At 41.0% G+C, this 19085-nt stretch overlaps 1 protein-coding gene across 4 annotated transcripts in view; it reads right to left on the bottom strand.

Annotated features, from left to right (window-relative positions):
* TRABD (TraB domain containing) overlaps positions 1-19085 on the bottom strand; it is a 32171-nt gene that overhangs the window by 4333 nt on the left and 8753 nt on the right. For 3 of the 4 annotated variants that reach the window (XM_035338216.1, XM_035338206.1, XM_035338199.1), the window contains exons 2-9: positions 17449-17511; positions 15275-15353; positions 12538-12704; positions 11480-11620; positions 6492-6602; positions 5431-5570; positions 3054-3226; positions 1164-1275 (exon numbers count right to left, since the gene is read on the bottom strand). In XM_035338216.1, the coding sequence (XP_035194107.1) occupies positions 1164-1275; positions 3054-3226; positions 5431-5570; positions 6492-6602; positions 11480-11620; positions 12538-12704; positions 15275-15353; positions 17449-17472 (947 nt within the window). In that variant the 5' untranslated portion in view covers positions 17473-17511. Of the gene's footprint in view, positions 1-1163; positions 1276-3053; positions 3227-5430; positions 5571-6491; positions 6603-11479; positions 11621-12537; positions 12705-12834; positions 12972-15274; positions 15354-17448; positions 17512-19085 lie in introns of those variants that run through there. The other variant, XM_035338228.1, reaches the window with a different exon arrangement.

Here is a 19085-nt window from a genome sequence, read left to right as displayed (position 1 = left end):
GTTCTTCCACTTAGTTATGTCTTAGCATGGCAAAGTCAGTCAAGTCAAAGAGCATGACCTTTGATGAAAGAGATCCTGCAGGTAAACACAAAATCATGGTCAGGCTTTGGGCTGTTAAGTTCTGAAACGTCAGCAATACAACCAACGTTAACCATATAATTACATATATTCTTGCAAGCTCATTTTACAGGTTATTTGAGAAGGTGCAGAGGGATACGGATGTCTGTGAGCCCAGGCTTGGTTTAGCCTTGAGCAAGACTTAGGCAAGGCTTCTGTGCTCTTTCCATTCGTGGATCCGGATACCCAAAGTACCTAGATTGTACCCTCTAAAGCTTATTTTAGATGCCCAGGTACTCCATTTAGCCAGGGCACAGTATTGTATTTCAGAGCCTCTGATGAAACAGGAACACTGAGGTGCTTACATAAACACAGTAAATGGCTGTGATAAGATAAAGCACTAATATTTGAAAGGCTCTACTATCCCAAACCACTGCAGACCGGTATTACCAGATCGTACTATAACCCCTCCTACATTTCTGACATCCTGACCTTTGTGGCTTTATAGGATACACAGTCTGAACATTTTGGTTCTTTAGTTCCTTCTTTTACGGAGCACATACATCTATTTTTAACAGTTACACTGGAGTGAGTTCTGCAGGTACGTGGCTTAGATCAGCCTGTGTTGAGCATATTCATTAAAACATACTATTACTTTTATATCCAGTCAAAAAGTAGGTTGGTTATAAGCAACAGCAACAATCTTCCCAGAACCCACAGTGCCTGGCACAACAGCAGCTTTGAATCTCACAGTTTGTATTTATCTCAGCTAGACTGGAAGCCTTTTTTTTTTTTTAAATCACCTTCTACAGATCTCATTTGAGAAGCCTTACATGTGGATCAATAGGTGTTCTTTCTAAACAAGGACTTTCTCATCTTATTTCCCTCAATAGCCAACCAATTACGTCTTTTTTCTTCCTTTGACAGTTCCTTTTCCTTTGCTGCACACACAAACTGCACAGCAAGTCAGTGAGCTGACAGGGCAGGGATTACAGTAGAGACATTTCTTTACGCCATGACAACCAAGAAAACCCCAAACAAACCACTCACTGCAGACTTTCAGCAAGAGCAGCTGTTATGTCAGGACAGAGGAAAGGATGACATACCTCATTATTTCCTGGATATTCAAGTCAGAGTTCCAGTTCTTTTCAATTCCGGGTACGTGACCCATCCCAACTACACCAACTACAACAGCAGGGATATATCTTCTAGGTTCAGCTAGGAAAGAAAGAGAGACATTGGAACACCTCAGTAAAAGAACTAGTTTCAAGCTATGAACAAACAGGTAATAAGCGAGATTACAGAAGAGCATTTTCTAAGAAGCAGGGACTCCTCCTCTTACGTATTAAAACTGTTACATACTGAAGTTAACATGTATCTCACCAAATGCCTCTTTTGCGGGAAGTCTGGACGAAATTCAGCACAACTTCTGTATTGCCGGGAAATATTCGTTCCAGTGAACAGAACTGGCTACACTCCACCCTGAAGCTGGAGCATGAGCCCTCTAAATTCATTTATTTTCTTTCCTGCGCAGGTCATGTTTCTGTAGCGTTTATTGGGAACAGCCTTGGTCCTTGCTGTCTCTTGAGCAGAGCTTTGCTCACAGCTTCGGACAGTTGGCACGCAACCAGATTGTGATAAAACATGGGCTAAAACACACCAACAGAAGAGGGCTTGAGACCACGCCTGGCCCCGCTAAGTTTACCGTCACAGACCTGGCCACAGCAAGTAACAGCAAAACCTGTGCTATTTGTGTGCAGCAGCCAGCCAGCCACCGTTAGACCACTTTAACACAGGCCAGCTCTTGCTCTCCCCTCTGATCTACCAACAAGTTTTCACAACTCCCAGTGAAGTTGAAGTGTTCTTTCTGAAAGTTTTGGGGTTGCCTCCTCTCCTGGTGGAGAAATTGGCAAATAGAGGACTTATCCATCAGGTGACACACGCTGTTGTCTTTTGTCGCCCCACCTTTTATTTCAAATCCTTTTAATGCATATAAAACCCCTTCGGTTTCACAGGCATTCACTAAACCAGTGATCCAGAGACTTTGCTCTTAAGGCAAATTTAAAGAAACTAAAAATGCAGGTAAAATGCTATACAATTCTTGTGGCTCATGACCCACCAAGGACCAACAATTAAACACATTTTTCAGTCTGCTCCTTAGGTTGAGTGACTGAAGGCACTCATGCCTACTCAGCCACGCCACCTGCATTAACCGTGAATATTAGAGTGTTTGGGGAAATTTCACGAAGGCAGCATTGACGTAGTGCTAGACAAGGAAGATCTTCACTACTTTTGCAATCACAAGACCATGCCAGAGGTCTGCACTGAAGCGCTTAAAATCAGTAACTACGTGAGTATGCAGATACACACACACACAAATATATAGAGACAGGCATATCTATATGAATAAAGGACATGCAGATCACACATGGCAGCAAATTACTTCCAAAGGCTGGAGAAATAGAATTATTCCGTATGCTTACAACTTGCTGAAACATGCAGAATCTGTATTTGTCACACATGCTCAGGAGCTCCTGGGAGCCCAATTTATCATAAGCAAAGTATGATGAATGCTGAAATTAGAGATAATTAGTTTAGCAGGAAATCTGTGCCTGAGCAGCTATTGGTGACAGTGAATTTGGTGAGACAGCGAGACGGGGAACACATGCCTTGTCTGTCCCATGCTGTGCTGTAATACCAGATGCCTGCCTTTTGAAAAAGTTGTCAGGCTAATCAGTGTTTTCCACTTTTAAATAGCATAATGAGAAAAGAATAATCATTTGGAGCCTATTGCTCTGTGAAATTTCTTTACTTCTGTAAGAGGTTGCAACAGGAGTAAAATGCCTTTTAACTTTTCAAGCAGTGTCATCTTCTATGGCATGCAGCATCTGTCTTGGATAAACCCACAGAACACCACAGATTTCCCAACAACTGAAATTTATAATAGCACACAAAGAACACATTGCTGGTTATGTTATCTGCTTTAAAACAATTACTTTCTGAAGCTCGAGGTAGTTCTATCTGCTTTGCTGCTTGCTTCAGCATGTAGGTCAAGTAAATATCACGTTCAGAGACAATCGTTCGATGAAGATCAGGGAATTCTCCAATCATTTCTGCCATCATCTGCTCCAGTAAGTCCTTCTGCTTGCATTTCTCCACATCATCTTTACTGAAAGAAAAGGCAGCTTTTCTCAGTATCGATGTTATGCTTCCAAAGCCCAATACAAACCAATAAATAAAAAGGTGTTGCACACATTCACATAAACCCACGGTGGGCAGTTGTCCTCTCCCAGAGCAAAGCAGTCTACACAGGCCCATAAAGCTGGACACTGAACAATGCCTCTACAGTGAGGGCAAGGGAAAGAAGAGAGGTCACTTGCCTTCAGGCATTTCAACTGAATATTCACCCTTCCAGGTTTAAAAAGCTGAATACTGAACTGAGCAAAAGCACCAGGACTTCAAAAGACAGAGTTAGCCCGGTGCCCCACTTCCACTGTATATTCATAAGCTTAAAAAAGGCAACACAGCACTCCTGAGGAAGCAGATCTGATTGCTGAACGCACAGAGGCTCTATTTAAGGAACAAAAGCACACGCTGTCAGGCACAGTCTGTGGGGATGGAAGGAGTTCTGCAGCCCTTCTGTCAGTCACAGGCCTTCAGCAGGGAAGTGAAAGTTATTAATCAATTCCCTGAACGGAAGAATAGAAACGGGTAGGAAATAAGGACTGCGGGAGTGAATTTAATGAGCTTTTGTATTATTATTATTATTTTAAATAGGTGCTGTTAACCTTCTGTTTGCAGCCACAGCTGTGGTACAGCCATGGTTTGTGGCACAGAATCATCTGGTTTTGCATCGCTGTCTATTCAAGAACAATGCCCAAACTTTTTTAATACACTTGAGATCAGAAGGTACTACAAATGGCAGAGACAACTGAAGAAAGCATTGCTAGCTTTCAGCAGACCACAGACAGACCAACAGAAATCTGGTTTTCAATTACTCCATTTTCAGCAGAGTCTCATGTTGATGGCTGAGTGATCTTACCTACACAACAACCCCCAACAGCTTCCTAATTATAACCACCTTCCCTTCTCAACTCCTACCCACGCTACTTTTAAAATCAAATCCATCAGTTGTACGATAACAAATGGGATGTTATATTAAAGGTATAGTTAAGCACAATTATCTTAATTTTTCAGTTGAAAACTGAAATTACCTCGGGATGAATGAAAAATGTGAGAATTTGCTGAGAAATACATCCTCCAACGTCCCCCCAGAAGCACGCAAATAGCTTCAAGTTGGTATTAGACTATTAATTAACAAAATTGTATTTAATTGACTGAAAGCTGGCCAAACATTTTACAGATGAATGTAACAAGTATTTACAGGAAACAACAATTAAGTAAATGCTAAAGCTGGGAAACTGAAGACTCGATTGTCCTTACTACAGTTTGAGCCCTGGCCCAATTTCAAGTGCCTGAAAAAAAACTGACACAGATTACTTTATGAGCTATGTGGAGCTCCCATCACAGGCACTGAGATTCAGGGACCACGTGCACTGGGAACCCATTTCTGGCAAGCCTCCCACCACTGCAAGTCTGGTAGGAGCAGATGGAATTTAGGAGGACAGCTGTGCATGTTCTCACCCAGTTCAAGCAAGTTATCTCACACCTACTTGCGTCCAGAAGCAAAGAGGAAGCAAACTTGGCACAGTGGTTTCTCTAAAGGGCAGAGGAAACCAAACAAAGCAAGAGAAGAGCCATCTGAGAAGCATTACCGTAAGGCAAGAGTTCCTAACAGTGTCCCTTTATAAAGGTCACGTTCATTTATAGTCAGACATGTTACCCACAAACTTAAAAGGGTTTTCTTCTGTTCCCCAAATCTGCTCAGATAGCAGATGATGTTGACTCAATTCTCGAGCTGCCCTGATACAACGTGACTTAACACAGCAGGCCCAAGTCCTCTGGAAAACCTAAGGCAGTTGAAGATAACATCCTGAGACCCTGCTTTCTCTTACATTCACAATATCCACACAGTAGTACTGGGAAAAACTTTAATTTCAGCATTAAAAATATATTTTCAAGTATTTTTATTTATTATTCAATTGCACACAGAGCTCAATCTTTACTTCAAAATGATCCACAATTTGGACGTAATGTATCAAAATACTACTCAACAAAGATGTAACATGGTCAGAAAGCCAGCTTTCTTTTTAAAAAAGTATGGATTACTGACATGTAGTTTGTGTATTTATCTGTCTCACTAATTTAAGGTTTTACCACATCAGGCTGCGTACCAAGACCTTTGAGCTCCTACCAAGTCAAACTGAAAAGCTGAACAATTCTCTGATAAACATACGGGATGTTTATTCATACCTGATTGGGTCTGATAAGAAGCAAAGGCCCCAAGCAAGCTTGACTTTTTGCCAGAAAGAAAGTGCAGCAATTGCTCTCTTAAACGTAACAGGAATGGGTCTGTCTCCAAGATGAAATTTACAGAAAGGTACTTTACTAGCCTGGAAGAGAAAATACAGATTACTAGTCAACCTGTACTGAAGGCACGGTACATTGATAACGTTCATGTTACTACGTGATCTAAGCTACCTTACAAAAGAACAAGTAGTGTCATACCTCAACATCAAGAAATATTTTGGCTTTGAAGTGAATAAAGTTTTCAGTATACTCCTTCATAAAGGAATATCTCAGCCAAAAAATGCAGTAGGTATTACAGTAAAAAATGTTAAGCTGTAATTGCCCTCTTCACATGAGGGGGCTCAGTATCTCTCCAGGTCTCAATAAAGTCCAAGGTAAAATAATTTTGGACATTTTGCTTTTAAACAGGTTTGTGATCCCATCAAATCCTATCCCCTTGTCACAATAAGATACATTCAAGAAGGAGCTTATGAAACAAAAACTGGTGCTAGATACCAGGTGGCAATGCCAGGTGAGACTTCGCTGTAGCTGAGGCTGACAAATTTTAGCACAGCAGGGAATTTCTTGGAAGTTCTTTACTAAGCATACCTGTTTAAAAATCTCAAACAGCCACTTTAGAGGAAGACAGAGTAATAAATCTTTCTGGATGAATTAGAGTTAGTTTTCACAGACTGAAATCCTGACACCACAGATGACCGGCATCCATACCCAAAATTCAAAAATAGTTATCCAAGAGGAACAAAATAAACTGAAACAAACACCATCCAAAAATATCACTTATCATTTAAAGTCTTTTTAGGAGTTGTTTTCGTGTCAACTAGGGCTGTGAACCTCTACCTTTGAGTATACTTTGAAGCTGAAGATGATTTTTACCACTTCAGAGACTTCAGCAAAAGTACAGCCAGAGTGCTCCTTTCTAAGTGACTAGAAAATGCCTTTATTTACTGACTCTGAGAGCAAAAGGCCAAGAATTTGACCTCGGAAAAAACATTTCAATTTCACACCTCTTTGAAAGCCTCCCTGAATTCTCCTCCTGGGGCCATTCCCAGCTGTTCTGTGATGTGAGCAGACACTTTCAGAAGCAGCATTTGCATCAATCCAGACATGACTCCATTCTGGCAAAAAAAAAAAAAAAAAAAAGAAGAAGAAGAAAAACGTTAAAAAGGAGTATCAACATACTGCATGGAATCTTAGAATAATGTACTGTTCATAGTCATGAAAAACATTAAATATCTTAGCGAAGAAGAGACATTGAAGCTACTTTTTGGAACAAATTCACTGATCAATACCACTCTTTTGTTTCAGCTTCTGTCAGTTGTAAAGCGGCTTTTCACTTGAGTGTGCAGCCAGACTATCCTCCCTCTCAACAACAACAAAAAAGGATGATGGGAAGGGACAGGAGAGCTGCCAGATTTTTCAGTTTACATTCATTCTATCTGATTGAAGAAAGTGTCTGAATGGCAGATCAGCTCATACACTACATTTATTTTTTCTTGATCTGGTTACAGAAGGCCAGAACATAAAAGCACATTCCATTGAACACACAATGAATGCACAGTTACATTATGAATGTATTGAAAGGGAAATAGTGGTCTAATCATAAATACTTCCATAACCCCAGTGAAGCACTGGGCTGAACACTAGTTAGGTTAAGAGCTGTAGAAACACAGAAAATTCAGGGTTGTGCAATAATTTGATGTGCATGACTTCAGCACATGAGACCTTAGAAGGAAAACCTCAGTCTTGAGTCTGATGCACTCCAACAAGCACACTGAAGGCTCCTCCTTGCACAAATAGTCTATTATAAAACAGAGACTTAAAACCCAGATTAAAATCCAGAGCTCTTTATTGAAGAAGAAGAATCTCCTACATACATTTAAGCAAAAATTCCCTTTCCTAGCCTTTCAAACAGGGATGAAATCACCCCTGGAAATCCACTCAGAGCTGTTCTGCCCAGCTCTGGCTGTCCTGCACCAGTTGTTCTTACGACAAAGATCGAGTGGCTGAGTGTCACCTGTCTCCAAGAGCATCCCATCCCCTGTTACACATCTCCTTCAATTTGGCATCATTCTGTACCGCTACCAAGAGGGGCATGTCCCCCTACCTTGCTAAAGGTTAATTTTCTGTTCTATCAGCGGCTTCATGCAACTGAAGATGAGGTTACATAGGATAGCTTGAGTGAACAAGACTGCTTGAAGTTACCGGGGAAGGTCCTCGTCTCCCCTCCCTGCTGCCATGGACATGCTCAAAGAACCCACCCAGAGCAAGCTTTGATGCTTGCACAACCCCTGCACAAGTCGTAGGCAGTTTCTGCAGATAAGCAGATTCAAGAGTCACTAAGGACCAGAACTGGCAGAAGAGAGCAGCTGTTTTCAAAGCCAGTTGTGCATCTGCTTCCCTGTGCTTGGCCATGCTAGGTGACTGCCATGTAGTCACCACCAAATGAATATGCTACGCAGGAAGACAGGACACTGGGCTCCTGGTGGGAGACAAGGAAGAAAGAGCAGGGAAAAGAAAGGTCTTCAGCATCTTCGAGACTGAGAAAAGTCTGGGAGACAAGGGTTTCCAGAAGTTCAGAAAAAAACTCCTCACAGAAAAAGAAGAAAATGCAGCCTGAGGTCATTTGTGGGCTCACACACCCTTCAGGACGAGGTATTTGAAGTCTGTATTTTACACGGCAATGGAAAGATCCCTCCTGCTGGCTAACAAAGGGCCACGTCTCTGGAGTGTGTCTGAGACGTTTCTGCTCTTAACCTGCATGAGACCCAGTGCCTGCCACATTTGCTCAGCATCACCGAGATAAAAGGTGACAGGCAGCAGCACGGAGCACCAACCAGCCAGAAAGTCTGGGGATAAAGAGCAAAAAGCAGGAACAACAGTGGGAGCAGAACACAGAGAGGTTTTAGCAATACCAGATTATTCCACACCTGATAAAGGAAAGGTGACCACAGGAGAGCAATAAATCCTGTGTGGCTGGCACCCACAGTTCACAGGTTAGGTGCAACATAAAATAAACACAAAGCAGTGCACACATGGAAGGAAGCAGCTGCACAGGCAGAGGAATGCAGAGCTCTTAGCACACAGGGCAGAGAACGTGAAATACCAATTTTATCAGCCTGACATTCCACAGTCAGAAAGCAAGAAAAACGAGCGGGATTATCAGAAAAGGAACAAAACAGAAACACATGCTACCGTACGATCTTAATTGGACTTGTGCCTTGAGGACAAAAATATGTGAACCAGTACATGTGCAAAAGAAATACCAAGCATAGGGGAAGAGGTTAAATACCGCACACTCCTGAGGTTTGGGAACGGATGAGAGATCAAGGTAAGAGCATAGCTGACACCATGATTAGCATGGGGACAGCGAGTAGAATGAAACAAGGTAGGAATAATACCCTGACAAAGTATGACTGCAGGTTCTGATGTTTTTCTCCAGGCATCTGCTATTGGCAACTGTCAGAGGCCTTCTGGAGCACACAAACCTTCCCTCGGGCTCAGCACAGCCACACTTCTGCTATGTATGGAGAACACAGCCTGAGGAGCAGGGTTTGCAGCTACCCTGACTCTGTAACAAGTTACAGATCCAACACCGTAACTGCAGAACGGCAGGCAGAAACAAGCAGCATGTATTTTAGGCCTCCGGATTTCTTTAAGAAAAAGATAAAACCAACACTAAATGGCACGGATGCAGCCCTGTAAAAACAAAACTTGGCTATATGGAAACTGGAACGGGTTTCCCTACTGCTGCAAATCCCCTGGAGGTTGGTCTTAAAGCACAAGTGACTGCAGCCCACATGGGTCTGTATGAATATACTCTTCACTTACCTATTTGTAGTATGTTTTATTTAGCAGACAGTCCTGTAGGTTACCTAGCACAGAAGGATGTATTATGCTGTGCAAGAGTTTTTTCACTGCCCAGCAGTATAATAAAAGTCATTATGATATATTCCTCACAGGTAACTTCATCCTAAAGGAGCAGGTTATCAAAACAAGTCAGGTTGATCTAAGATTTTTGGCAAAGGAGAAAGAGGGCTGGTGGCAGCAAGAAATACGGTTTCCTGCCTCCTCCTTTGTGCCACAACCAGCAGACAGCCACCTGGGGACATAGCACAGCTAAAAAGCAAGCCTTATTCAGGTTGCCACGTGCTCTTGTGAGCTCTGCTATGGACAGAGGACAGCGGAAACATGAAGCTGGGGAGGGGAGATGACAAAACCAGCCTTACCAGTTTGTTTAAGCCAAATGTTACTCTGCAGTTCAGGTAATCCACATTTGAGCCAGATCTCACTAGGTTGCTTTGCTTAATGGAAAGCAAACAGGTGGCTCTCTGCAAACCACAGTAAGGGTTTTGAAATTGAAGGTGGGGAGGCTCTTTTTAACCCACAGCAGTTGTTGGATAAGTTGTGAATACCAGTGATCCACTGCAAGTGTGCAACAGATTCATCTTAACACTCTCCTCACTTTCCAATTTCAGTTATGACTAATAAAATGTAATTTTACTGCTTAAAGTAAAACTGCATTATCCCTTGTGAGGAAAGATGTTAAGATTGAGCTGTGACTATAGGAAGGATCCTTGTGTTATTCTCTGGTTTTGGAGCCAACACAACCTGTGGTTCCTACTGGCTGCACAGAGGATCACTCCCAGTCCAGGTAGGAACTGCTACTTACAAAGTTGCCATCATGAATTCACGACAGAGAAAAAAGTCTGCTATTCTTTTTTTATTGCCCTTTTCCTCTTAACAGAGAAAACTTAACACAGCAAGAACTGTTGCATTTAGCTTTGACTGAAAATAATAATAAAAAAAGCTTTCATGCTCGTTTACCAGGTCAAAATATCCTCAGCTACGCTGCTCTGATTGTTGTGAAGATTCATTGCTTTGGTTACATGCATCAAAACCATCCACTTTCCCCCAAAATAAACAGATGGATGCAATAATTCCTGCAATATGCAAATGTTTTGCAATCTTCTATCCTTTGATAGAACATAAGGGAAGAAAACAGGAAATGCACATTATTGCCTAACTGTATGAGTCAGAAAGACTGTGCCAAAACACTATGTGCATGTACACAAACAAACACATTAAACACAGCACACTTGTCCCTAGCCACCCCACACACTTCCTACATGGAGGAATTATATTCCAACGGGAGGTGCAATCCTGGGAATTTCCCAAAGACATCAATAAAATAACAGTCTATGAACTTGTTCATTCAACTGGACAGTGGAAAAACTTTTGACCTGCCCAGATACTACCATTCCACTCAAATATCCCATAACCATTTAAAAATCGACTCCATGCTCCTTCTCTGGGCTTAGCTTAAAATTACTTAAATACAAGCTAACAAGGTGAAACCAAGAACTACAGGACAAAGCTTGTTGTGCACTCACACATCCAAAACAGCACCAAACTGCCAGACCAGCTGTAGTTTGATTAATAATAATCTATTCTTTTCTGCCCAGCTTTTTCTAAAGTCTTCGTCAACATCTACAGCCAATAAGGAACTACTCAGAAAATGAGTAGAATGGAATTAGTAAAAAGACATGAAGAGAAATACACTAAGATGGAGGAATGCAACTAACCAGACCCCTGCAGACAGTATCAAAATTAAGTGCTCCTTCAATACCTGTGATACAGTTGCAGATTGCAGGGATAGCAGCCCTATTTAAATGGACTAGTGGAATGCTACAATTAAATACTTAAACTTGTGTCCTGGGAGCAGAACAACTGTTAAACACAGAAGAGCCCTCCTGAGGTCAACACTTGGCCATAGGATCCTGTAGTGCAACTTAAGCCCTCAACGTTCTAGCTAAAAACAAGACACCACACTTAACACACAGTCATGGTACCCGCTAGGTGGTAAGTGAAGGTGTAGGTTCACCCTGGTGAGCAAACACCATTGGGTTCCCAGCTGGCGAGAACAGTGTTTTTAGTTGTAACTTGACAAATCACTCCTAGCACAAACCTTTAATTCTCACTGCAGGAACCATACCTGCTTTATAGCTTGTTGCAGTTTTTCCAGATTTATTTCTTTGGCTTCTTTTAGTAATGTCCTTTCATCCATCTTTAACATGGAAACTCTGTACTGGCACAGCTCCACCACAACCACATCAGGCTGTACTTCCTGTATTGTCTGAAAAAAAGATGATTTCATTTACACCAATTTAGGAAAGATTAAAGAGAAGTGCGGCCAATATTGATACTTTCATGAGAAAAAAAGGACCTAAAAGCACAATTCCAACAGTAATTTTCACTTAAAATAGCAATGAAAGGGTAAGAATCCACCAAATAGCTATTTATTAAGAAAAACAAAGGAAGAAAATGAGAGTGAATTGATTTAGCTACTGGATGCTTTGGGAGAATAATAGGGAGAAAAAGTTATGCTGGGAAAAAATAAATCAAGATATCCACCTTTTTTCTTTCACATTAGCAAAGTCTCTTTAACTGTAGTTTGTGACCAATTGCAATCTGATTTAGAATAAGCTTTGTAAGAGCCAGAGCTGATGGTTCTGGCACAAGATTCCTCTCCTTCTTGCACCCAGAGAAGGAAGCCAGTCTAAACTGCAGACTTCGCATGAGGTACAGTATGAAATAGCTCCTACTTTTACTAGTGCTTCAGAGCTATTTGTACATTGGACTCCATTCTCAAGTTTGGGGCAGCATGGTTTTACAACTCATTATACATCCCGTGCACAAAGAAGAAAGGAGTTCTCAGCTTTTCTAGGCTTTGCACCCTCTTGGCACATTCCCATCACAGCAGGCATGCAGACACACTGCTGGTGTTATTCCATATTCTTTAGAGGACAAAAAGAAAAAAGAAATGGGATTGGAAAGCAATGTATTGCATAAAAAATTACCAAGATGATACGGGTATCTTTTAGTTCATCCCACTGTACTGTCAGCCCTCCAACACCTACTTTGAGAAACAGAACCCGGCGGTTGCAAAAAAACAAGTCAGAGAGCTGGACTTTGTTCTGTGTTGTGACATACTTCACGATAAGTTAACGACATTAACACCACGCTGCTGAAAGGCTTCCACTTCATATCTACCTTCACTACATCCTTTTTGCTGCTGTCACTGAAGTGGGCTGTTCCAACCACATACACTTTAGAACCATCCTCAGTGTCAAGCTCAGTCACAGTGCTTGGTAAAGAAGGTTTTTTCTGCCTCTTCTTCATCTTCATCTCCAGAAGGATTTTAAATGCCTCTGCATCAGCTAGAAAGGTCAAGAAAAAAGAAAAGCGCACATGACTACGAAACGCAAGTAAAAAAGACAGAAAATAAAAATGTCACCACTAAACAGCAGAGCAGAGCTAAAAGGCCATGATTTACCACTGTAATCTTACATTCAATTCTGAGGCTACATCATTGAGAGTGCCACCACTGGAGAGGCTGCCTCCAAGCATGGGTCTCAGTCCAGGTTTCCTACCCTGTGGACACTGGGACAGGTTGTCCACGCAGTTCAGTAAGGGAAAGAGAGAAGCTGTGTGGCAGGTGAGGTGGATAGAGAAGCAAAGAATACTTAGAAAAGGTATACACTAGATCGGGAAAAAAAAAGCATTTTTAAAATTCTAGAACAAAATCGTTCCCTTTTGTAACTTTATCTGTATAAACAATAGCAACATCTGTATACTGCTACAAATATGCTGGTAAAGTCGCCTCTACATACTGGATGGAGCATGTAGGATACCTTCCAGTACCAGTCTTAGCCCTGTGTGTAGCTAACACACCAGGGATCAGTATACAATTGGAAATAAAACCTTAATAGGCATTTGGGTTAGGAAATCAGTGGTTCTTCTCTGGTGTCAACAATAAACTGATTAAGACCAAAATGGTACAACACGAATGCTGGCCATCTGTAAAAAGCTTGCAATGGAAAACTGGAAGATCTATCGATTCCACCACAGTTGCTTGTGAAATGCCAGAAAGCCTCATCAACTGAGATGGAGAAGCTTCAATTTTACATCAATGGAAAATACAGTAACTTTGCGTGAGTTTTCTCTGAGTTATAATGGAACTTTAAAAAGTATCAAATAGGAAAACAGTTTTGTTTCCAGCCAACTTTGTGGCAAGCTGCTGCAGAAGTTAACAGAGGCTTGAAACAGCAGGATCTAAGAAGAGGATCATAGTACCAGCAGAAAAAGGTCAGCAAGCAGTTTACAGGTGGAATGAGAAAGATGGAGAAAAATTACAGCCTCCCACTGTATATTCTTTCCTTTCATGACTCTGTAGGACAGATCTGGGGCAACATGAGTAAACCAAATATTTATCTCACAGAACTTTATGTCAAAACCAAAACAAAACAGAACAAAAGCCACCCTCCAACATCCTTTTAGTTAGCATTTTAGCAGCCTACTACTTCCTGGTCAATACCCAAGAACATGGTGTGTTGCAATCAGTATGGTCTGATCGAAGACCATGTTGCTGCCAAAGCAGACGGTGATGCTAAGGAGGCGGTGGGGAAGACATGACTGTAAAAGGAAGGAGAAGGGTAAGGCCATTGCATTTGTAGCACTCTCAGTCACACAGTCATAAAAGAAGCTATTTAGAGCAACCAAAATCTACCTAATCAAATTTCTTGTCTCCCACAGCAGTCAAAAGAGGGTATCTATGGAAGAGTGTAAGAACCAGGGAAGCATGCATGATACTTTCTCCAAATACATAGCCTCCAGCCACTTATGGTTCAGATTCCCTGAGCTGAAAGGGGTTTCTACATATTCAGTAACCCTTAAAGGACTTCCTTTCCTGTTAATTTTTCCAGCCTCCACCTCATACATACATTCAGAACCAGACGTTTCATGTGAAGAAAAACCATTGTAACAGTGAAGTAATGGGTGTTATCAGTAAGGATATGTTCAAGGAAAACATTCTCAGAAGCAGCTACAATTTTTTATGAAACCAAATTCTTTATATAGAGGAAAAAAATCAACATAAGTCAATTTGCTTCTTTAGGTCTGAATGCCCTTCCCATAGCATTACTTAAGGCTCTGTTCGCTCCCATGATTTTCTTCTCCAATCTGCAGTCCCAAGGAATTATTCAGCAACTTCAGCATTATAACATTGCATGCTAATTTGCCCTAAGGTGGTTCTTCGCCTATTATTTGCCAGAAAGCACAATCTGAATGTTCCTATTGTTCAGAAAGGAAGACTGTATATATTAACGTCACAACATTTTATCAATAAACTGAAAGCAAATGCTAAGCAGCCTTTGTTTTTTCCTCCTGAGAGAGGAATGTCTGTCATTATCTGATCCTAATCACTAAAAGGTAAAGGCTGATACTCCTCCCGGGCTTCACAAGACAGTTTTGGCTGGAATACTTCTATTCACACATCCTGCAGGCTTGGCCTTCATATCAAAAAAACTAGTGTTGGAATGGGCAAAGTGTTCCAATTGTAACAGCTGATTCCACATTGTAACACTAGATGAGGAACTCTGAATCAACCAGGTACTTATCTATCTTCGGCTTACAGAGCAAAGATCAAGCTTAAAACAATAAATTAACATCTCTCTTAAATAAAAAAAATTGGTTTGCCTTTTTATTTTTTTTAAAGCAGGGGAACAGCAAACTGACCATCAATACAGTAGGTCATTGCTCTTTTCAAATTTGTTTTTATGCATGATTTGTAGAAAGGCCCAGTTGAGCAGATTAAGTCATCTATGACCTCATTCACATCGCCCTTTTGCACTAAGAGCAGCATCCTTACTAGGTAAGGAAAAGGCACGGACATTTAGCTTAACGTACTCCCAGTGTGACACCACCCTTCCCAGTCAAACCAGAAACATACAGATATTCTGTGATACACTTGACGTTTCCTTTGGTCCATCTTCTGGTGCATCAGAGGAGGACATTGGATCTGCAGCAGCCTGTATGGAACAAATTCAAAAGGAAGCTGGGAATTATAATGAAATGTTTTAATACATTTTTTCCCTCGTGGGTTTGCTTGATTTGAACCTACATACAATATCCAAGCAACTAAATAATTTAAGCAGTCTTAACAGTACAAAACATCTGTGGTTTTACAACTGTTTTTTCTCCTAGCTGTGTAAGTATGAGAGATAGTATTTATACCTGACATGGAATTAAAAAAAAAGTCTGACTCTAGAACAAAACGAACAAATTTATCCCTAGCTGCACTACTGTTTTGTGCGTTAGAAACCTAAGTGTGCACTGATAACACCATTCCTACTTATCACATGGCATATTTGACTTAACTACCAACCAGTCAGCATTCCTTTTGTCAGTCTTGACAGATCAATCAGCTCTCAAGAATACACACATGCATTCGAGGGGAGTCTGCCCAAGTATTTTAGACTGTTAAAATATAATTACAATACTCAAGGGCCCAACCTTGTAGAATCTGGCCATATACTGACTTCCATGTACATCAGAAACCAGAAATATTAGAAATTATGTGTTTGCATATTTTTCCTCCCTACAGGACAAGACAGTAGCTGAAAAGCCTTCTGAAGACCAACTTTAAAATACTGTCCCTAGAAGTATATGCCAGGTCTTTGACTAGCAAAGCCAGACTTATTTGTAACTAATGCGCAATTTTTAAAACTCTTGCACAAAATTCCAACAATTCAGCCTACGTCACCCAAGCTGGAGAAGCAGTTAGTGCAGGAAAAGACTTAAGAATCAAAGAAAGCTCAACTGTAAGCTATCTTTAGGCAACTGCATTAATTCTAAGCTGGATCAAGATGATTACCAGGAGAATTTGGAGTTCCTTAACAACATTAAGTCAAAAAGTTAGAGACAGCATATGAATCCATAATGACTCAGGTACTTTCCTAATGAAAGGCAGTATTAGCGAGTCAGCAAGCAGGTGGTCAGACTCTCCCAAAGGATGTCAACTTTTTAGTGGGAATGTCTGGTTACATTAACTTTGTACTTAACCTGGTCAGTTTTAAAATACGAGTGTACAAAACACATCCAACTGTTAAAGGCTTTCAACAAGATTACTTTCATCTCATATTCCATTGTACTAGACAGTACTTTTCAGATGATAAATCCTATGTGTCTTACCGTGACCCCACTGAAGGTAAGGCAGAATTTGTCATTGCGTTTCATGGAGTAACACCAAAAAGTACATCTCTACAGTACAAAGTTTAAAACATTCACAGCAACAAATTATCCTTTCACCACAAAGCAACGTCTGTTCATGGACAACTGCAAATTGCAATTCTACTCAGAACTAATTTAACACCAGCTCAGATTTTGATCACAACATATGGTTTGACTCTAATGCTTGCATACGTAACTTTAGTCACAAAAATACTGTGAAAAAGTGTATCGATATAACATATGGAATTAACTGTGTCACTTGTGCTGGCTTTGTCATCGTAACAACAGGAGTGGAAAAAACATTAAGGACCCCATTAGGAGTCTGCCTTTCACCCCCCATTTCCTTTTTTTTTTTTTTTTTTTTTAAGTTAACAGGACACATGAACCCACATTATATTTTGTGGCAAAAAAAAATTCCTAAACTTCACCTACTACATCGGAAAAAGGTTTTGAGATGCACAGATATGAAAGAGGAGCAGAACACGTAGAAAGGAGCACCTGAGTTTACTTGGCAAGATGCTTAAACCATGTACATTAAGATCATTTATATACACTCAAATTGTGTAATTTAATCACAAAAGAAATCTTTTCTCCAAAAGGTTTAAACAAGTAGGCTAGCTTGTTTTATGCCATTCTTGACTTAAAAGTAAATTAACACAGAAGGCCTTTTCTAATTCTTCCAACTGTAGAGAAAAGGACCATAAAAAGAAGGATGTAAGTGTGGCAAAACAATAGCACTGAACCCTTCAACCCTGTTCTTAAAATAAGGTTACATCGGTAGTCTTGATCCCTGACTCTGTAAGCCTTCCCGAAGCACGAACAGGACTGATTCAGAGTCTCGACCTTCCCTTCAATTACATCAAGAAGAAAAACCCCTTCAATTCCAATACCTACCTCAGGCTGTTGCTCCTCTTGCATCCCTGGAATGCAGACTTATTTTCACCAACCTCACAAGAACTGTAAAAAGTAAAAGAAACGAATGATAATTAAAAATTGATTTCAAGACCCAAAATATTAATTTAAGAACTGGGAAGGGGGTGGGGTGGGAAGCAAAGGCATTTCTATAAACTCATTGATAGAGGCTTTAAAGCAACAAACTGAAGATGTACAAATGTCACCTTTTCAACTCTGCTGGGAAAAAAAAAAAAACAACACAGCAGTAAGGTATGATAAATTGTCTTATTAACCCAGTTTTTGAGTTGCCTCTAAAACCAGATCACCCCCATTTTTCCACACACACTGAGAACACTTGGAATAAGAATGAATTTCCTGGGAACTCAGAATTTGCTTTTTTTTGTTGTCCTAGATTCTGCAGAAATGCCCTCTTCCTCCAGTTCATTCGTAGGCAGTCAAAAACACAGGGTGGTTGTCAGCAAAACATTTCAGCAAAAACAAAAATCTTGGTCAGCCAGGTCAGTAGTTCTGCCTTGTCCAAACAAACTGTGTTAAGACAGCTCTTAGGTGAATTTTAGGGATCATCTATATTTCACTGCTGCAAGGAATAGGAAAGAAGTCTCGGTCTTAATACTCAGCTAGCAAGCCACACACATTATTATCTGGTCTGTGTCATGTTATCACATACGAGTTTACAAATATGTCAGGGCCAGAACATCAGAGAGAGCATGGCTATGCAAAAAACACCAGGAATCACATTTTCAAACCCTTAGTGAATAGTTTCCATTCTTTGTTTTAAGACTCATTCCTCCACATGTATTCTTCAAGTTCGGAAGTTATCCCTGAAGCTGGCAAAGCACTAGGGTTTGACTTTGATGGCATCCCAAGAGAATTGCACAAGATGCTGAACTCATGGTCATTCTGTTTATTCTCACGACTACTCTGCTAATAACCAAAGCATGTGTGGAAGAAAATGACAGCACAGCATTCTGGGTTACCTCCCTCTTACCTGTTCTGTACACACAAATGGCATTTTACTACACAACAGACCAATTTCACTGCATGTGCTGGGCAGCCTTGCACACATCAGTGACACCTTGCAAGGTTTTATTAGATTTCCCACCTTCCCTGCTCTCTCTGCCTGTAAAGAGAATGAGCAGCACCTCACCGAGACATCTGGTCCTTCCTCCTGCACATGCATCTCAGGGATGGTCAAGTAAAGAGCAGTTCTGGCCAGCAAATCAGGACAACACATACTGCACGCAAGTAGGAGAAAAGCTGCCTGGCACCCAGGCAGCTGCATTTTCCAGCACACAAACATGGTGGCAAAAGCCTCCCCTTCCCTGAACACAAGAGGTTTGCTGAGTCTGATCAGTGATCCCCACCCTGGTTTCTAGTCTTGATTTTGAAGCAAGTTGTATTGCTTTCTAGCTTTGCTTTAAAAATGCTTCTCTAAAAAGAGCATTTGGCTGGATGGCTAGCTGCATACACGTGTAATTCAGACAGCTAGCACATCTCTACATGGCATGGAGAGGCTTCAATGGTTCACACCATTGTATTGCCCATACTGGTGGTCACCAGCAAACTGAAGACCACAGCTGCAAGGGAGATGACAAACCCAGAGAGACCAAAAACCT

Source organism: Oxyura jamaicensis, chromosome 1 (genome assembly GCF_011077185.1).
Source record: "Oxyura jamaicensis isolate SHBP4307 breed ruddy duck chromosome 1, BPBGC_Ojam_1.0, whole genome shotgun sequence".
Taxonomy (NCBI): Eukaryota; Metazoa; Chordata; class Aves; order Anseriformes; family Anatidae; genus Oxyura; species Oxyura jamaicensis.
Note: the sequence above shows the minus strand (reverse complement) of the source record. Positions and strands in the feature narration are given on the sequence as shown.